The sequence below is a fragment of the Manacus vitellinus genome, unplaced genomic scaffold (assembly GCF_001715985.3).
Source record: "Manacus vitellinus isolate BGI_N305 unplaced genomic scaffold, ASM171598v3 scaffold_13_pilon, whole genome shotgun sequence".
Taxonomy (NCBI): Eukaryota; Metazoa; Chordata; class Aves; order Passeriformes; family Pipridae; genus Manacus; species Manacus vitellinus.
In genome coordinates, this window is record NW_021938999.1 from 17,957,482 (window position 1) to 17,979,319 (window position 21,838).

At 39.7% G+C, this 21,838-nt stretch overlaps 1 protein-coding gene across 1 annotated transcript in view; it reads right to left on the reverse strand.

Annotated features, from left to right (window-relative positions):
* Positions 1–21,838, reverse strand: part of CDC123 (cell division cycle 123) — a 31,584-nt gene that overhangs the window by 9,019 nt on the left and 727 nt on the right. The window contains exons 2-9 of the mRNA XM_029958075.1: positions 20,322–20,424; positions 18,227–18,281; positions 17,413–17,445; positions 15,155–15,250; positions 14,342–14,448; positions 7,856–7,904; positions 6,167–6,242; positions 3,066–3,188 (exon numbers count right to left, since the gene is read on the reverse strand). Coding sequence (XP_029813935.1) covers positions 3,066–3,188; positions 6,167–6,242; positions 7,856–7,904; positions 14,342–14,448; positions 15,155–15,250; positions 17,413–17,445; positions 18,227–18,281; positions 20,322–20,424 — 642 coding nt within the window. The remainder of the gene's footprint in view (positions 1–3,065; positions 3,189–6,166; positions 6,243–7,855; positions 7,905–14,341; positions 14,449–15,154; positions 15,251–17,412; positions 17,446–18,226; positions 18,282–20,321; positions 20,425–21,838) is intronic.

The window sequence follows — 21,838 nt, forward strand, 5'->3', positions numbered from 1 at the left end:
ATTTTTCCCCCCAGTGAAGAACATTTGATAAACTCTAAGCCCAGAGAGAAGCTTATCTTTGACATTGCTGCTGTTTCATTTGCAGCAGAATGGAGAAATGGATCAAGACTCCACCGTGTTGGACATTGCACAAACATTTAACAAGAGAAAGTTCCTGCTTGAGGGAGATTAGGCCTTCAGCAGCTAAGAAGACAAAGAAGTTGTAGAACAAAGGGGTGGGTGCCACCTTTGATGTAACCCAGAGCAGACACAGCACACCTACTGATTACCAAGGACTCCTTCAAACAGCCCCCTTGACACGGTGACTGACACAAAGCTGCCTTGCCTGGCTCTGCTGCTCTTCCTCCCCTTGGCTTAATTAAACAGGAACCTCTGTACATGCAGCTTTCTACCAGCTGCTGTTCTGTGTGGTTAAACAAATTCTTTAGTTGTCTTTCTATTGAGCCAGGGAAATCCACAGATAAGCATTCAGGGCATGGCCACATGCAAAAGTTGTACCAGTTTAGCAGGAAGAAAAGGAAAAAACCCGAAAGCTTTAGAAAAGCCTCAGACAAATGCTGTATTGTCATTTCCTTCATGAATAAGGAAGGGAATATTTCAGCTAAGAGATTTCCCAATACATGTGGATAAACTAAACTCAGGATATGACTGCAGAACACTTGAGTCTCAGGAAGCTGCCCGTCAGGAACAGGGAATGTTGATTGATCACAACCATCCATGTAAGGCTTAATCTGACATTTCATGTGAGGTTGGCTGGGCTAAGGGCAAACCACAACTCCACAAAGCCAAAGTCAGGCACGTATCTGGTTCTGACCATCCAGCCTAAATATCCCCACAGCTCTGGCACAAGCTCCCTTGCGTCAATTTAAAATGTCACTCCAGGATTAAGTGCTCTGCTTTCTCAGGAAGAGGAGCCCTCAGTGGCTAATTCAGTCATCAATGCAAAGAGGAGCACAGCAACCCCAGGACTTCTTCTCCAGCTGTGCAACTGAACTTGGTGCCTGTACCATGTCCTCTCATTAGTCATATCCCACTTGCATGGAATGCTTGCATCTGAGCAAGCTTTTCTATCAAGTGAGGGCTGTCAGATTAAAGCAAGACCATGGCAGTCCATGAGAACAATGGCCTTTAGTGGGATCACATCCCTGGCAAGACTGCTGGCACACTGGTGACTAGCTCAGAACACTCACAAACACTGAACAGGAGAAAACCTGAACTCTTCCCTCCTCTTAGGGGTCACCCCAGAGCAGGACTGTCCTGTGCCAGTGAGACTGGAGTAAAACTTCATCAGAAACTGCTCAAACAGAGGGTAAGCCAAGGCCCAGCTCTACAGCAAGTACCAATACCTCCAGAGCACTGTTTTACTGGGCTCTTATGAAAGGTATTTAGAAGGTTCTAACATAATTTAGAAGTATTTATAAAGCGTTCACCCATCTGTTATCCTACTGCTCTGACTCTGCAATGTTTCAGCTGCTCTGACTCAACTCTTCCATCTGGAGATGGTACCAGACCAACTGGAAAAAGCAGAGCAAACAGCATCAAAATCCCCAACGAAACAAGAAGTCAGGAAAAAAAAGCTGTAATACCTTTCCTTTTAAAAGCAAACAAACAAGCAAAGCCAGATTTTATTGTTAGCAACACATATGCTACCAGATCAAGGGAGATGATGGGGGATAAATGAAAGGTGGTAAAAAAAAAAAACCACAAAAAACCAGAAAACATTTTCTGCATGACATTTCTCTGCAGATGGACCAGCATTTAGTGCCTCAGAACAAAAGGTTAACAAACCTTCATCCCAGAAGGTCACCCTGAAACCTCTTTTTCCCAGAAGGTAACTCAGATGCCATCCTTTACATAAGATGACACTTCAGACCTTTCAGTTCACCAGGCAGCAATTTCAGAGCCTAAATCTAGGCATCAATTTCCAAAAATAGTGCCCTGAATTCTTATCTATCAGTTGATTACATACCAGCTAAAATTACATTGGAACACAGAGGAAAATTAAAAGACAGTAATCAGAAATTTCAGATCTATATGACTGATCTTACTTCAAAACACAAGCTTATGGACCTGTTAAATTATTGTACTGATTTCCAGACTGCTACTCTTCTCCAAGCAGTGGTCCTTGAGAACTTCTCTGGATGGAAATAAAGGAACTCTGCAGAGTTAAATTATTAAGAATTCTGATATAACAAATACTGGCACTAGAAGGTATCTTTTTCAAACAGTCAGAGAGGACAGATCTACTTGGCTGCCCTGGTGGCTCAGCAAAACAACTAACCATGTTCAAATTTACCTAAAGGTTGAATTTTCAAAGCTTTAGAGAAGACAACACAACTACCAGACAGCTCTTATGTTTATGTATTTTACTGAACTGAGGTTTGGTCCATGCCAGACCCAATTTAAATTTCTTCCCCATGTTTTTCACCACTACTGATCACCCATCACAGTGGAACTCTATTCTATTCTCACTAAACCATGTCAAGAAACTATTTCCAGTAGAATTTGCAAAGGACTTAACTTTTAAAGAACAACACAATTTACTTGGGCTGCTTAGGTGTATCAAATACTGTGGCCTTTATTCAAAAGGTTCAGCACCTAGACGGCTGTGCATTAATATTCTAAGAGAAATTATTAAAACTTCTTGAAACAAAATTTTAAAATACTTTATTCAAGAAATACACCAATAATTTAGCAGCAAACATCTGACAACATCTTTATAAACAAGTATTCTTCTTACTACTGAAAGCTTTTTGTCAAGCATCTCCTACTTTACTCCTCAGGTATAAAATTTTTCAAGTATAAGGGCAAAACGTCTTAAAAAAAATCATTATGCCTTTTGAAGGGATCTTTCACTCATTTACTGTGTTTTCCTGAAGAGCTCCAGCCTACTCCTTCAGGGCTTTTTTGTTGCCAATTTTATAGCCACTCCAAACCTTCGCTCCTCCAGATGCTAAAGCCACAAGAGCTGTAAGACTCTCCCAAGTTAAACAGGACCAAGCCTTGGGAAAGCAACAGCTGTGAAGAGAGAGATGCACATCCACAGATCTCCTTAAGATACTTACAGTCCTCATCCAAGAATTTATACTGTATGTGTTTCTCGAAGAACTCCTGTATGGCTCTGCAGATGTCCTCATGTTGCTTGGAGATGTGGTCGTAGTATTGGGTGTAGTCCCTCTGGGATATACCTGCCAATGATTTCAGCTGATTATAAAGGGCTCCAGGCACACAAAAAACCAAATCTGAAAAAATGCAGTTATCAGGCACATGCATGCCATCATTTATATTTCAGAAGATGGGGTTCTCCCAGGTTTCAACCATCACCAATGACTTACTCTTTAGCTTTATTCTCCTGTACTTAAAGTACTTCCATTAGGAACCTTGTCCTTGAACAGCCCTGTCCTACATTTTATATGCACATTCTTTGACTATTTTTAAGTGAATTCCAGGAGGAACATTCACCTCTGTTTAAGTTTCTAGTTCCTGTCTTTTCCTTTCAGTTTTATTCCAGCTGGATACTGTGGTCAAAAACCTTGTTCTGCACATCAGAGGTAGGGACCACAATTTGGAACCATGAAATGAAAGAGGTAGAGGCTAAGCTCACACATTAGCAAGGATGATAGATCCTAGTGTACCACAGATTCTCATTTAACCAGTTTTTAAAGTGTGGAATAACAGATGCTTGTTTGATAAGGCACTACAGGTGAAATCTTAAATCCCCAAATCAATGAGATGGCACACAGTCAAGTACCTTGCTGCTCTCATTTACTCCCTCAAGGGCTTTCCTGCCTATCTGACACTTCCCAGCTACATCACAAGCTCTCAGTTTCAGACACTTGTTTGTCTACAAGACAATAGTTTAAAATGACATCAGCAGGATTATACACTTGCATCCATCTTGAATGACAGTTCTCATACAGGATGTGTCAACACAGGCCACTGCAATACCCTGTTTCACAAAGCCAAACCCAAGAGCTGCCCCATCACTGAAGAATGAGTAACTCAGGCTAGTTACATACAGAAGAAACCAGAATCCCCCCAGAAAGATTTATCCCTGATGTCAGTTTGCTATTTTAACCATATACAAAACATAGATTGTTTTACTGTAAGACAATGCTGACTCCCTCCAAAGATGTGCTCTTTCTAAAAAAGCTCATACAAAAAGTTTATGATGTCAGTGGAACTTGGACTTTTTAATACCAGTGCAGAGCTGAAGTTGAGTCTAAAAAACAAAAACCAAGAGGTGATGGCATCTCAGGGGAGGTAGATGTGTAACTGGAAAATCATTCACTACACTGCAACTATCACTCCTTAGCTTGACTGACAGGCTCATTAATTTTAAGAGCATGGGAACACATTATGAAAAATCTTGGAACTATCTTCAGAAATGCAGCTGGAGTGCTAGCTAAAAAAAACCCATATTGGCAGATCTACAGTTTCAAATCCTAGTCATGAAATGGACAGTTTTTAATTAGCCAGTGTACAAATGGTTTGAGGTATTTGAAAATAAATATTACTATGTATATTCTATAATAAAACTAAATTCAGATGTTTTAGAGGTTATTACAGTGATGTGTATCTCTGACAGTTGTGGTGCTCACAGCATTACAGGACAGGACAGGATTCAGCTCTTCTCCCTTCAAAAAGCTCTGTCAGTAGCCATTAAGTAATCCTGACCTAATGGAGAATCCCTGCTAACAGCAACATAAACTCTGTTACAGAGAACTGTAATGAACCTGCACTTGGCAAAAATGGAGAGAGAATGGGAAGACAAGTGTAGGAGCATCAGAAAAAACAGCCAAATAAAAGGGCTTAGGAGAATGGTATGTGTTGACAGCACCTGGATTAGCACAGCTCAAAACATCCATGTGCAGCTCCCTAGGATGCTCAGATTGGGAAACAAAAACCAGAGAGTACATTCCTAGATTCACAGAGGTGGCACAGGATGGAGCAATGAATTACTGACAGCTTCTAACAGGTAAAAAAAGACACATCCAGAACAAGCCTACAGTTACAATGCTGAGAGGAAGACAGGAAAAACAATGAGGACTACACAGTTAATATCCCTTGTCTTCCATATCATCACAAGGTATCCTGGATAGATCACTTGTAGACATGGAGCTTGGGTTTGTGAATATGTAGGCATGAGACAGATAAAATGAGCAAACCTGGTTTTATCTTAAAGCAAAAAAATCACCTTCCTTCCTGTAAAGTCTGGATTTGCTACATGACTGTTGTAACATTTCCTTGTTAGAAGACTTCAGGCAGAATGATTCAACCTTGGTAAGAACAACTGTGCACCAGTCCTGTGCTATTTGCATTTCTGTTCATCTCTAAAGATTCCATGGTAGACCACACCAAAACCAAACTCAAACTCCACAACAGTACTTAGCCTGAAATTAAACCACTCAATTCAAGCACCTGGGTGTGCACTGGATGTCTCAGCTCCTGCTGTAGTCAACAGAGAATAATCTACACAACCAGAAGAGTGTAATTCAGCTAAATTTACCCAATTACCCAAGGAGCTGCCTAAAATACATACTCCAGCACAACCTGCCTGTTCTCCAGCTGTCAGAAGTCTCCCAATGTGCCCACCAGCTCTTTGCATGCTGAGGAAACCCTGGTTGTTCACTGCCACTTGAAATGTTTTACATTTAGGACTTTGAACCAGAGCAACAGAACAACAGGTTCTAACCTACAACAGGACTAAGCTACACTGATTATAACATGAATTCAGACACCTCAGCCACCCGTGGAGATGTTCTGACCTCCCCAGCTTTCTGCATGTAACATCCACATGGGGTCATGTCTTAGCAGCACAACACACAATTGGCTCTGTATTCATTCTGCAAGTCGGAGGTGATGCAATTTGCTCCTGAATATAAAAGAATCACTCACAAAACAGCCTCTGGGTGAAGTTTCTGAATTAACAATTAAATTAAGAATATTCTCCCTGCAATGGTGAGCACGCTGTGCTGTCAGGCTTTCAAAAACAATGGATAGAGCAATGCAGCATGCCACATTTTAAATTACAGAAAGAAGAAACCATTCATTTCAGAAATGAGGTGTGACAAGCAAGATCTGTCTTCAGGTTTAGCTCTCGTTCAAGGAATCAGAGAAACTACTCAGAACTTCATCTAATAGATTTATCTAAGAACATCCTTACCTAAAAGCTTGTTTTCCTTGACAAAACACCTGAATTCTGCACCAGGGATTAGTTCACACCATTTGCGAAGAACAAGCTGCAGAGGGAAAGCAAATGACAAAATATTGTCTCAGAAAGGTAACAGGTAACTTTTTGTCAACAGATCAACATCTACAGTTATGCTGTAGTGGTCAGATGACCTATGATACAAGAAAGCAAAAGAACCTTAACCTGCAGTTCACATAACCATTTCAGCAAATACTTCCAAGCAATTAGACTTAATATCTGTCTCAGAGAATCACAGGATGCTTTCAGTTAGAAGGCACCTCTAAATACCATGTAGTCCAAACTAGTTTAAAGCAGAAAGATTCAGACTACACATAAGAAATGTCTTCACCATGAGGACTGTCAAGCATTGGAACAGCTCCCTCACGGAGGTTGTGCAGCCTCCACCCACTGAGCTTTTCAGATCAGATTTGATAAAATGCCAAGCAAGCCAATTTGAACTCTTACCTGGCTTTGAGCATGAGAATGAACTAGAGACCTCCTGAGGCCCTTTCCCACCTTAATTATCTTATGCTCTTCTACAGTATTTATAACTGTGAAATCGTTTATGAATCGACTTCCAAGTTACATTAATGATAAAGCATGGAAAATAAAAACCTTGCTGTACAACACAACAAATCTGTCATGGAATTGGCACAAAGTTGCTCCCTAGTCAAAGGAGCTGATGAGCAGAATTAAATTTATCCAAATCAACCTCTATTCTGGTACACACCCAAGCAGAGTTCTGTGACGCCTTTGAAGGCGCAAACCAGTTAAAACAAGGACACAGGACAGAAATAGAAAGCAAACTATTATAGTCCACAGGACAGACTGCCTGGTAATTAAAGCATCTCTCTGGCACTTCCTCAAGTTTCTGCATTTCCTAAGCTGAAGTATTCAGAAGGATTCATTTTTTTGAAGGCCCCAGTTACTGCTACTGGATACTGGAAACTCCCAACACCCATGGACTGCAGCAGAAAACCTTCAGTAATCAGAGATGACATTCCTAACTACAGTGTAAACATGGAACTCTTTGTTCCAGCTTTCACATGTCCTGTATCTTTAAAGCAAACTAGATAGTGCTTTAAAAAAAAAAAAAAAAGGGTTCATTCACTTTTCAAAAGCCCTTTAAGCCCACAGGATGATGACAAATGTTATATTTACATAAAGACTATTATTAGAGAGATGACTAAATGTTACCATAAAAGCAGTAGCTCCACGCTAACAGTTTAAAGCATGTCTAGCTGAACATTTTAATCTGGTAACAAACATATGAAACAAGATATGACAGAACACCTCAGTTCAGGATGTCCCCAGCCAGTGCAGCGAGTTTCTCCCTCAGTAACCTCAGTGTGATGCTCACAAGCAGCACACCATCAAGGATTTATGACTTTCAGCTACTCAACTTGTCCTTCCTGTCAAAACCTGACAGACATGGGAGGAAATTGCAAGGAAGCTTCACAAGCCTGCACTTTAGCTCACCTGATCTGCAATTAAATGAACTACTTACGACCTGCAGTGCTTAACCACACTCCCCCCTCACTGCACAAGCAACACCAATAAAACAAACACAACAAATTTTATGGACGTGCACTCAGGCACAAATGGCACCCAGGCTGTGAGCATTTTGTTAAAATTACTTAAGAATCATGCAAAGAGTCCTACCTCATAGTTCAGGGAAGGATCAGGGGAATCATCAGTACAGTGAATAAACCTGGAAAATCAAAGTACGGGCATCAAAATCTGCTTTACATGTAATATTTTAGCCACGGTGAGAAAAATAACGCCAAACTATAAATCACAAAAACTACTGTTAAATTGTTTCCAACATGTAAAAACCAAGTAAAGGCAATACATCAATAACAAACCTCCTTCTCACAATTATCGGGGCGGGGGGGGAAAAATCACCTCTTTTCTTCTACTGCAATTTAGAAGCACTTAAATCTGGACAGGGATGAGGCCAAAATGTGAGTGTTTATTCACTATTGATTTATTTCTGTTTGAATCAATAGTGCTGCTCCTTTCCCTTTGCATTTTTATGTTGGCATAACTGAATTCTCAAAGAACCAGATAAACTTGAGCAATCTAATCCAGTTTCATTGCAGCATGTTTTCCTGAGGACTTTTAATGTTTAACTTCCCAAACCACACAACAGAGACACATCATCATGCCTTACAGCAGCTCATTTCCATGAATAAAGGATGCAAAACAGCACTGCTGCTCGGCACTTCTGATTCCACAGCACAGGATCTTTCTAAATTAAGAGCCTTAAGAAATACTCTTACAAATCTCTTGAGAGAGGGAATAAACAAAACTATTTCCATAACTGCAAGCAGATGTCAAGGTTTTGTCCCTTGTGAGTAGCTGACTCTGTGTGTCTCCTTTCAGGAACTATCAAGAATGGAGGCAGTTCTAAGCCAAGTCAACTTCCATGTGCCTTTTACAGCAAACCTTGCAAAAATTCTGTAACTTCCAAAGGGAATTTGCAGAAGAACATGCATTTTCCTTCCAATTGTACTCCCCAACCTTGGCAACAAACTCCTCAGACGCACAGAACTGTGCAAAGGGTCACTGCTGAGCACTAGTCCTAAAGGCAACATTTATACCATCTCCTCTTGGCAGTGAACTTCACTGAGCAACCCAAAAGTCTCCCATGTCTCACATAAGCACTGTGTTTGTAGGACGTGGCTGCCCAGCCTTCGGTTTGAAGCAAAGCGCGACTGTAAGAGTTTGTTCTGTGAGCTGCCAGCAGAAATACACTTCACACGTTTTAGTTTAGACTTTAATATCCACAACACCCAGAAAAGTAGGGCAATAGCTTTCCAAAAGCTCTGTGATCAAACACATCATATATATCTGTAAGCCTGTGTAAACAGATAACAACCTTCAGCTCCAGTTAGGATTCCCCACAATTTAAGATCTGTCAAGGCAGGAGAAACAAACCCATGAGAACTCACAGTTTTGAGATTCAAAATTCCTCCCTTACTAGAATATATGCCTGTCATGCTCAGGAAAATATCCCCCCCCCAAAGCCAAAATAAACAATATATAAAAAGGCAGCTAAAGTCCAGCATATGGGGGTTTACAGTCTCTGCACACTAGGACCTGCATTGCCTCTCAGACTTCCATATCTGAGACTGGGATACCTCCAATGTGCTTCAGTCCTACAACACACAGTCTTTTCCAGCAGTCAAAAAACTCCAGCCTAATGAACAATCAAAATTATCCTCTAACTCAACCCTCAAACATTTTGGACAAGAGCTGTGTGGGGAAGGATACTTCCTCTTTCCTTGTAAATTAGAACATTAAATCCTTGGGTGCCACCCCAAGCCCCACAGACTGCTGTAGAATCAAGCCAAAGAGGCAAAATTATGAGCACAGGCAAAAACACTGCAAGATCCAGTAGGGGTACTTTTCTTGAGCCTTAATGACACAGGACTGAGTACAAATGAGGAAAAAATGGGAGAACACAGCGAAAGATAAAATAATGGTTTTGCAGTCTTATTTTTCCTTATAACTAGTATCATGAGGATTTGTCAACAAAAGGACATTACTACCACTCCTGTTTTGGGGGTAAATTTTGGGCAACTTGAGGTTGCAATTTTATAGATTTTACCAGTTTCTTGTAGCATTAATTGTTTAGACCCATCTGAACTCATCTATTACAGGTGGCCCTTTGATCTCCAGAGGCAAAAGACTTAATGGGATTTCTTTAACCCACATCCTACTCGGGTCTGGAGGTAGTTGAAAGAACAATCAGAAAGACTTCAGGAACCCCAAATTGACACATATCTGGGCTGTATTTTCTGAAACCTCTGAAAACTGTCATTTTCAATACTATTAAGGGTGAAGGGGTCAAACTCTTTTGCTTATAGGCCTGTGCTGTGGTCAACAGCTTGATTACAGATTTATACTTAGACGTCAAGAGCAGAAGGACCAAGGTCTCTTTACATTTAGCAGCTGTATTTAAACTCCAAATGCATATTCTCCCCCACAGGACACATGACACAAAGCCACTATGTAGTCAATTCTCAACACTGAGAAAAGCAATTTCAAGAAAGTTTGCAAAATCCCCAGTACCTACCCTGCTAAGAAATCCATGAACTCATTTGCAAATCACTGTGGATAATTAGGAACTATTATGAATATGATGAAAATTGTAAAATTTATTCTGTACCTGACACTTCCCTGCTATCATCTCATAGCTTATTTTAAAAGCTTAATTAAAAAAAGAAAAAAAATCAAAGGAGAAACTTCTAACAGCCTTTGAACTGTATCTTTATTCCTTGAATATTGAAACTTCCTGGAACTTTAAGGACTAAAAGAAATAGGAAATTCAAGCACCATTCAAAAGAGGATCTTGTACCACACTGTAAATTGCTCAGAAGAACAGGGTGAGAGTAAAACTTCAAGAAAAAAAAAAAAATCAAAGGCCTCATTTTCTTCATCCTCTCATGTGTAATTGCCTTCCTTGAAACAGGTTATATTAAAGCCTAAGCCAACAGCTACTGTTCTGGCTAAAAGGTATTGGAGTGCCAAGGCACATCTTCATAATCCAACACTGCCTCCTATGTCCTGTTAGGAGAACACAGGCTGCTACTCCACATCTCAGAAAAACTTCATCATTTCTTTACAATTTGGAATTTGATATTGAGAAACCCTCTTACAAACACCTAAATACATAAAAAATAGATCTCAAGCTGACTGAATGTCATAAGTCAAAGGGCAATCCCTGCAAAAGAAGTTCTCTGCATTAGTTTGCTTTTCAACAAGGCTAAACTTACAAGACTTATTTCACCTCTATGGTTGCAATTATTAAACAACTGGAAAAATAAGAACACTTCAGCATTTAAACCATCCTGTAGAACAGGGACAATCTCTGGAAAAATTTTTAAGGTTTATTAATGAGCATGATATCAACCTTATCTTATAATTGAAGGGGCATTATCAGATCATTAGAAATATTGCTAATTTCTACCAGTCTCAAAGTGGGCAACCACTCATGTTTTAACAAAACATAGTCCACCCATTCTAACAATAAGGAAGAAAACTGTGCTCTAAACCAAAACACACATCAAGGCTTTAAAGGGATTTTGATGAAAAGAGGAGTTTTAATCCCTCAACAGAAAACCCAGTTAGAAAGGGATTTTTTTATTAATCACACATCCACAACACTAAGTTTCTGAAAGCCCACATTAAAACCTGAAAAGTTAAGGATCACACCACCCACAAGATTTTTTGTGAACACAGCTAAGTAAAACACAATGCTGACTTTAAAGCAGAAACAACATCAACTACATTAATGAGTGCATTACTCTGAAGTCTTCGTTAATTTATACAGAATGAACAAGCAGGAAAGTTAACTCATCAGTCTGAACTTTTCAACCAAAGTGTCAACATCATGAGAGAATCCAAACATTTAAAACAGTCAAAGCTTATCTGGTCATGCTCAGTACATCTGCATAAAGACCATATTTTTTAATGGTTTGTAATGAAGTATTGCATGGCTCAAGTTTTCTCAGAACTCGAGATGGTTGAGAATCACAGCAAGGGCAGTTCCCTGACCTGAAAAATGTACAGATTGACAGCAGGGAAGCAAATAGGAAATGGGAGAGGAAGGAGGAGGCAAGGAAAGCAGTTTGCCTTAAGTCTCACATCACTGGCTTAAAATTTCTGGATTAAAAATCAAATGTACAAATTGCCAGTGGAAAATGTTTACCGTATCATGACCCATGAAGCAGATTTTAAAGTTCATACAATTGAACAGGAAACAAAACAACAACAACAACAAAAAGGGTATACAGCATTTCAGTTGTTACTTATGCAAGGCAAGAAACTTTTAGACCATGATGAGTATTAATGAAAGAAGCAGAAACAAAATGCATTTACCCTCCCTCCGAGTTGCCCTTCCAAGGGATTTGGATGTATTATGTATGCAATTTTCATTTGTTCAGCACTTCAGGTTCTTATGCCAGCTATATTTTTAATTTCTGCTTGCTAAGGACTAGGAAACTGGCAGCTAATCAATAGTATAATTAAGGAAGACCACTGTTCTGATTTAGCAATAATCATTCCACTGTTTGGGGACATTCTGTACCAATAACTTAGTAATTTAGAAATACCATGCACAGACTGGACAATAAGACATGCTTTGATCACGTACAAAATATTCATAAAATATAAGATACACAGAGATCAAAGTGATTTCCCACAGTCATGTCACAACCTTTACTTACTGAGCACCCACTAGCTGAGCTGTGCTGTCTGGTGGGGTGTGTGGTCTTATCAGCCTGGACAAGGATCTCTAAATGGATTGAGCCCTTGCAATCTGACGTGTTGCCTTTCTGCTGGAGGTTATTCTCCCACAGTAGGATCAGTAGAAGGGACTGTGCCTGTTCCAGGCTGCTCAGGCACTTCTGCTCTTAGTCTGGTGTGAACTTCAGGTGAAATCACTGATGGTTCAAGGTAACACCCACGCTGTGAATTCTTACACCACAGGAACTAGAATGTCTTCACTGCCTCTACCACCAGGTCCATGCTGGCTGCAGAGGGCAAGGTGAACAGCTCAGGCACCTACACCTGATTGAAGATAAAACCTGACAGAAAATGCACTGATTTCAGTGCCAGTGAAGGTGGTCAGATCAGTTCATTCTGCCACACAAATGAACACACACACAGAGTTGCCACATCTTCAAGTGAGACTTGCTAAACACTTGGTTGCCTCTCAAACTCCCTAGGAAGTGGTTAACCAAACAGGAATTCTGGAAGGACCTCAGGGTACTTTTTGCTGAACCTCTTTATACATGAGGATAGCAGAATACAAAACCTGTATTATTTAACATTCACGAAGGGTTGATACAAAGTGTGCAGTTCTTTGCAGATGCACAAAACTCAGTCCTGAAAGCCATGACAACAAAGGAGACATTAAATTTCAGCACTCAACCCTCTGAGAAAGCCATCCCCCAAGACAGTCCACTTCTCCTTAGAGGAACACCACGAAAAGCAGCTCCTTGGTGAGGCACCAAAGTCTTCTGAGAGCCACTATTTACTCACCTCTGAAATGTAAACTATAGATTTCTCATCTCCCCATCTCTTTCATTCCCTACAATCCCAAAATCATAAATTCTCAATCTCATAACTGGTTCCCAAGCCCAGCATACTTTTCAAACTGTCTTCTCACTCCAGCATCTTCTCCCCTCCTCCTCAGTCTCTTCTCCTGCACCTCACAATGTTGCAGGTTAGACATGACATAAAACCTAACCCCAGAATTGGCCTGGCAACCTCACCAGCACTCCATAAATGCAGAGGTAAGGATGAGATGCTGCTACCTATCTCTTCTTGGTTTTATACGTATCAACAAACTGGGGTAAGAGAGTTGCAGGAATAAAAAAGAAGGCATGGCACTAATGCAACTGGTTTCACACTTTAAACAAGAAAATTTCTGTCGAGTCATAAACCACTTGACATTGGACTCTTACTCTTGGTAACCCTCCATAAGGCACCTAGAGCAAGGATTCTGCACCTGACTGAGTCTCCTAGATATTGCAGCAATACAAATAAGCATTGACTAACTACTGAAAAACAAGCTCTCAGATACCAAGCCACGGATTTCCCCTTTTCTTTGAAATTCTGCTTGTCTGAAAAAAAAATAGTAATTATAGTAACAGGAGTATTAAACTCCAGAAATTTCATTTTCTCTCAGAAAAATGCTGTATTTTAGAAATGAGTGGCATAAATCAATCAGATGCAGGTACTACAGGAGGAAACTGCTCCTATACAATTAAGTGCTCTTTTCATGTGAGCAGATAAAAATACACTCTAAGCACATCATATTTGTAATTTTATCTGTAACTGTTATCCTTAGTCACAGTTCCTGGAATGCATTTGTTCCAAGAGGTACAAGAACTTGGGTTCAGAAAGAGCTCTAGAAACATGTTAGCAGAAGTCTCGGACCTCTTCCAGGCAGCCACACAAACCTCAACAGCTTTAAAATTTGAAAGGGACGTGGTAATCACTTGCTGTGGAAAGCAACTCAATAAAAATGGGTTTAGCCCACAATGTCATTTGGCATGTGCTACTTTATCATCTCCCTGGTTTGCCTTTGTTTTTTTGGCTGGGTACAAATCATTGTGTCACTAGGAATGTACTCACGGCTGAGTGAGGTCACGAGTAATGAAGTCTGAACTCTTGAAGAGCAGGAAGATGTCACTGAGAGCTTTGCATTTCAGAGAGCTGTTCATTGCTATCCAGTAGGCATCCTAAACAAAGAAGGAGATCATCCAAAAATGCACCTTCATGAGCAGGAGGGAATGCAGCTGAAGATGTATCTGAATATTACACAACATTTGAAATACACACAGAAAATCGTTTTTTTATTTTGAGGAAAACTTCATTAGCTGTTAAAAGAGACACAATAGTTACTGTTTTTCCTACAGATACCATGTTGAAAGCAGAGCAAATCTATTTTAAAAACTAAGTTTTTGCCTTACTGCTTCCAGGACCTTTCCTGGAATGCCTGATTGAACAGTGTCTCTTGAGAATACGATACAACAACATTTGGGGGAACTCATCCCTACGGTATAGTTTGAGTACCTAAAAATAACTAGAGGGAAGTTTATTGTCTTTTTAAAAAATGTGGGATTTTTCATCTTCACCCAGGCAGTTTTCAACCAGTATCCTGAATAAGAAGAGCCTGATCATCACACTGTGATCAGGATACAGAGTTTAATGTAAGAAAGTCAGTGCTGCCTTGCATCAGCCTCACCAAATATGCACCACCACCCCTGCTCTTAATCCACCAGAACAGTTTGCTGTATCACACTCCACTGATATCTTGTCTATCACTTCTTCCTTTATCAGAACCACTGGTCTCTTCTTCTTTTCAATGCATTGAGATAAAACAAACAAACAAAAAAATCCACATAACATCTGTTACAACTTTTGGGAGTCAGCATTCTTACTTACCCTTGGAGCACTCCAGTTAAGTTTAGGAAAAACACTTCCACCCAAGGAACTTATTGCTTCCTCAACTTTAGATGTGAACTCAGGGAATTCTGGTGCCTGAACAAAGAAAAACAACAAAAATATTCATTTCAACACATTTAATAGTGAAGTGTAGCCATCTTCTAAATACCATTAGAAATACATACTGCAGAAGAAATAAACATGTCCAAAATCAGTATGAACCCCATAAAAAATAATGTCCTTGTGGAAATAAATTATTTAATAAACAAATCCGACATTCTTTCAATCAGAGAAAACTGAAAGTGTTTCCAGTTCTGACTCTCATCACTAACAAGTACCAGGAACTTCAGGAGAAAACCTGAAACTTTCTAACATAGATCATGAAATCTGCAACAGCAAAAAAAGTCAAAAAAACCCAAACCTTAATTACTTACCAGTTGTTTTATACTTAGTGGTAGATTATTGTATACAAATAAGGCCCAATAATATTTAGACTTAAAAATTTATTTGAGAATTAAGCATCTCTATCAACTCACAGGCAATTTGAGTAACAGCTCCTCATTTAAGCTTTAGTTTTATAAAACCTTGTTTTATATAAAGTAATACCTTAATTAATCAGCTCTTAAATTGGGCCTTAAAATAGCTCCTTAACGATATATTGACTAAAAATAGAGGATACACTGCAAAGGTTGGACTAGAAAACCTTGCCTTGTAAAGAACACTGAAAACATGGGGGGGACACTGAAAAGATGGGGGGGACAATTCCTCAGGATGCTACAAACTCCACTCAGAATGTGGTGCTATAGAAAAAAAAACAGGTTGCTGACCTTCAAAATAATATGAAAGGATTTCAAGCATATATCAGAGATTTTTCATGTGATAAGATTTATAGCAAGAATACTGTCTGAGTACTTTTAAACTCAAAGATAACTTCTAGGCTAAAGCTAATTGATGTCTCTAAAACAACAAAGCCCTCACAGTCACACAAGTGATCAAAAAACCTCATGCATTTTGGCATCCCCTTACTGCAGCCTCCCCAAATGCAAACACTTAAAAAACCCTCTCACATTTTAGTGCAATGACCTGGACTGAACTTCAAATATTCTGAACCTTTCCTTGGTACATTACCTAGTCTCCCTGGGAAACTACACTTGGAAAACTGAAAAAAAAGTGCTTCTCTTATTTTTCATTATCTTTAGAGCTTCAGTCAATTCTAGAAATTGTTCCTGCAAGAAGTAAAACTCTTCATCCACTGCATTCTGATCCAATCTCCTCTTGTTTTGGCAGCAATCAGAAGTCCTACTATATAGGTAGTATCACACACTAAGCCTCCCTAGGGAAATGTTACCGTTGTGTCATTTGATTAACACAAGAGGAAAGTTCTGTGACTGCACAAACAATCCAGATTCTAAAATTTTCTAAATTTTGAATGCCTGACATCAATATTAATGCAAGTTACTTTAAACACAGTATTTTCTATAATCCTGTATTCTAATTCTTCTTCAGAGTATAGAAGGGGCAAGGGAGACAAGTTCTACCTGACGACTCGAGTGGGTCATCAACTCAGAAAAATCAAATGAGAAAAATCCCACCTTTTTATACTGCACCTAATCCAAGGTGATCAATCCCACCCATGAACATTAGGGAGCTAAAGGGCTGAAGTAACAGTACTGACTAAAGTCACAGTGCCATGAGTCTATTAACTCTGGCAGTGACAGGGCAACAGCAAGTTTCAAAAAAAATGCAAAAAAAGATCAAGGAAGCCTGGTTTGCATCCATCATGCTCCTGATTCTGTGCCAGGCACCGTGCAAGGAGACCATAAAGACAGGAAAAATAAAAAAAAATTATAGGAATAAATGTACTTAGGAGGAAATAATGGCACATTCAGAGAAGAGCTGTGAAAATTGAGCTGCAGGGGCTTCATTTCTTCTGCATCCAGCCTGATTAAATAATTGGGAGATACTCAAAGTGGTGAAAATGAAAGCCAGCTATATTTAGAGCTGCACTTCAGTTCATTTCCTATAGTCTAACAAGTATGTGATTGTTGGGGATGAAGAAAAGCGTTTTATTTTTAGTTAAATTAAGCCAGCAAAAGTTTTTTGAAGTTACAGACATGTACACTGCCATCCATCCAAAATGGTCTGAGAGATGTCAAACACAGCAAGAGAGATGTCTGACCAGCAACAAGTTTCCTATCACAAGGCTGCAAAAAGGAAAACTGCTGACAAACCCACGTCAGGCTTTTATAGGACCTTACCTTAAGTGTTGTAGTGTTCTCATCATCTGACCACTGTTAAAAACAAGAACAAATCAAAGGTTACTGGATTCCTGAGGCATCTTTTATAATTTATGAGACGATCAGGATTCATACAGCTCCTACAACACACAGCTCAAATCACTACCCCAGAGAGCACAACATCACCATCTTCTGATTATTTTGGCTGTAAATTAAGACAGGAGAAGTACTGTGTATTCAGCAGAAGTGTTATTCTAGAAGTATGAAAAAAAGACACCTATATATTTTAATTGTGATTTATACCACAAACTTGGGACATTTCAAAACTCAGTCTTCCCTGTCTGAAGCTTGTCTCCAGCACTTCCATCCTTAGACCCATGACCCATTAGTTTCACTTCTATTTCTTTTTCATCGTTCTTCTGTCACCTTGTAATTACAACATCTTTCACTGTTTTTCTTCTCAAATGTTCTTCTGACCTATTATGGCCTCAGAAACTTTCACTGGTTCCTGAAGTAACTCCTCCAAATGTAAGTCTAATTTCTCAGGGCATGAAACAGCATTAAGTTCAATTCCAACATCCTTCAAAATTCCCTACTCATTATTACAAATGCAATTATCAAGAAATAAAAAAAGTGTTCTGTGAAAGAGCACAGAAACATTTTAAACCCTCCCTGATGTCATAGCATAAATAATGATGTTTCCACGTTTTTCAAGGCAACTACCACATGATTATTATTTCTGTGAAGAACTCTCCTCACCTACAATTATGCAGAAAAGGTTATACATTTGTATTTTTCTCAAGAGACTTGACATTAAGCTGCATTTTACACTGACCTGTATTTCCTCTGTGTCATCACTCCCCTCCTGAGCATGACTTGGTGGATCCTCTCTGAAACAAAAAATTAACAGGAAAAAAAAATTAAGCACTGGAGTTTGACTTGACCATATCCATTATATTTCCACAGCATTTCCAGCTGTTGATCTCCAAATGTTTTCATAAGAAGAGTAAACCTCAAAACCCCTGGCAGAGAAAAATCAGAGCAAGTATAGAAAATTAAAGCCCGAACACCTTGCATTAGGCTGGGGCCCTCCCATAAACACTTTGCTTCTTTCATATTAGCAGATCATTTTTTCTTCTAAAAACACCCTAATCAAAGCTTTTCAACACCCTATTTATTAATGATTCTTTTCCAGGTTTACTGTACTCTGACAGAAGCACAAATTAAACTTTTTTTCTAACAAGTTTAGTTTAAATTATGCTTTGCCTCCATACTCCTTTTCCAATTAAAAATTCGTAAAACCTGAGTTTCAGATGTTGACCTGGGCGTTTCTGATTCTGAGAAGAAAATGTCCTCATACTCTGCACACAGAAAAGAAAGTCCTATGGAAAGTGGATAAACAGCCATTAGTTTCTTCCTGAAAAGTTCCTTTTCCCACAAAGGTGAGATCTGTTGTAAGCACTAAAATATATGTGAGGAAGCTCCTGACTGCAAATATTCCCTTGAAGCTTTGGGTGACTTTTGAAGTTCTTTAGCCAATATAACTGTGATACTAAAGGATCTTAAAGGAGCTCTTGAAGACTTATTCCCATCAAACCAGGGTAGGATCAAATGTGTGTCCCTGCCAAAAGTCAACTCTAACAAGCTCAGTCTCTGCAGTCCCTCTGTGCAGTTCCATAAGGATTAAACTATCAGTCCAGTTTTTGAGATCTAGAGGTCAAATATTGCTTTACTGAACATCAGGAGTGATCTTGGCCTTGACTGCAAGAAGATCACACTCACTTCTAGGTAAGCAAGGTGAACTCAGATTAAAAATGGCTTCCAGAAAGGATTTTAAACTGGAAACATCTTAAATTTATAATTTAAGTCAATCATACAGCTACCCATTATTCCATTAAAGACAGCAGAAATTGTTTGTACAGCACAACTGTAAAGTCAAACCCTCAATTTCAGCTTTTCTGAAGGCTTATTAAAATAAGCAGCTGCTGCTAAGTTGCACAATTCTACATGAGCAGGTGACAATACAACTTCTAATCCAAAATGGTTTAAAAAACAATTCTAATTTCCTTGATACCCTTTAATAAAAAAGAATTTAAAAATTAAAAAAAGACCTTTCCTCTCTACAAGGTGTTAAAACAGCTTCAGTTTTAAATAAATTGATAGCTGATAAATCAGACACAGCTCTGATTTCGCTCCCAGCCTGATTGGTTGGTCTGTGAGAGATGAACTACCAGTCAGGGAATTCTGGAGTGCGGACTGATTTCTGTGTTTGATCATTAACAAGATGCATGCAACAACCATTGCACAAGGAAGCCAAAAGCAGAAAACAAAGAGCAAGGCCTAGTTTCATAACAACTTTTTCTTCCATCTATCCACCTCATTCTTCTCCATCCAAACTCTTGGCATGAGTACACACACAACACATTCAGCCATATCACAGCCTGGACTGTATGTGTGCAAATGCTTATATACAATCTTAGGATTACTGAGTTTGTATACAGCTTATTTTATTGAGAATTAAACTCAGGTAATGTCACTTCACCCCTGGAGAGGGCAGCTGGCACAGGGATGGTGTGGGACAGGTCGAGCCTCCAAACTGACCTGACCAGATCCAAGCAACCAAAGACAAACCAGCAGCTGAGCACCCCAGAGCCTGGGGCACTCTGCAAGGAAAGGTGGGAAAAAATGAAAGGACTGTCTCCACTTGGTCAAGAATGAAGTTTATTACATGGATTTTAGAATCTGCTTCAGCAAACCAAGTTTCACTATCAACAGTCAGCCCATTCCCATGCTCATACAGTATGAGGTTTACTGCAGCCAGACTGGACAAATTTAAAAAAAACTCATTATGCAAAATACAATGTGTATATGCAAAACAGTGCTGTGAACATGAAATGGGAAAATGTAAAACGTAAAACATTTCTCTTTACCTTCCGGAAACCACGAGTGTTCCATCATCCAGCAAATATTCTTTCACGTTCTCTGGCAGGGGAAGTATAACACTGGAAGAAAACATGAAAATTTCTTTAATACCTTATTATTAATATTACTTGTTATAATAAAAAACTAGTTGAACAAAAGAATTTGTTTTTTTAACAGCGCTTTTTTTTCAATAACACTGTGTTTTATCCTCTAACACTATGAAAAACCAATTCTCTTTCTCCCCTCTTATCCCTTACCCAAAGGGCAATGTCAATTTTCCCTCCAGGGAAGTACAGGACAAAGAGACAAAAGTTAGAGATGAAATTCATAAAAATGCCCCACTCCTTCAAAGCTCTAAGAAATTTAAAGTAAGTGTGTGGCCTGTGAAGAGACAACATGTTGCTCAAACTAAAGGTTTCCCTTCTGAGATCCAAACCAAAATTAGCCCATACCATCTTAATGCTCCAAAAATGCAGGACTATCATTAAACTGACCAAAAACAAGCCTGTGCTAAACCTGAAAAAAGATAAAAGACCAAATACTTTGATTATTAAAAGCCTGATGTCAGCACTTTTTGATCCCACAGGGCAGCTACCTCAAGCTTGACTTTCCTGAGTTACTGGTAGTTCTTGTAACCATCCTGTGACCTGCAGCAGCACCTCAGAAACTGTGGAATTCCCTACGGCTTCCAGAAATACACAGAAACACAAAGTCAGCCACTTGGTTTGGATCTATTCAGACACAGCTTCTTCCAGGAGGAACAGCAGTGTGGATAGTTGGATGTGGATACTGGGAACAGTATGGCCATCAGCTGGTGCTCAGCATGGAATCCCACCAGGAGAGCAGGGAGTACAGGGTTTCTGGTGTGCCCCAGGGCTGCCCAAAACACCCCCTCAGGGTGTAGGGACAAGACCCCAGTTCTGGGGACTCCAGCTGATGGGTTGATCAAGCATTCCCCACCTCCATCCCATATCTGCCCTGAATGGGTCCCCTCTGTTTCACCCAAACCTGTCCCAACAGAAGCCCATTTCCAACCCAGTCCAGCCCCACAGAATCACAGGTCAGGCTGGAACAGACCACATCTGGATCCAACCTCCCTGCTCAAGCAGGATCATCTTAAGAGCACATGGCACAGGATTGTGTCCAGACAGTTCTGGAATATCTCCAGTGAGGGAGACTCCCCACCCTCTCCGGGAAATCTGTTGTACAGCACAAATCACAGTGCTCTTACTGCATGGGAAAGAAGTTCTTCCTCATATTCAGTTGGAACTTTCTGGGCATCAGTTTCTGCCCATTCCCTCTTGTCCTACTGCTGGGCAACACTGAGGAGAGCCTGGTTCACCCTCTGACACCCTCCTTTAGATGTTTATACACATTAATGAGGTCCCCTCTCAGTCCTTACAGTACCTGAAGGAACAGATGGGGCAAGACTATTTACAAGAGCATGTAGTGACTGGACAAGGGGGAATGGGTTCAAATTGAATCAGAGTAAGTTTAGATTAGATTAGGTTAGGTTTAGATTTAG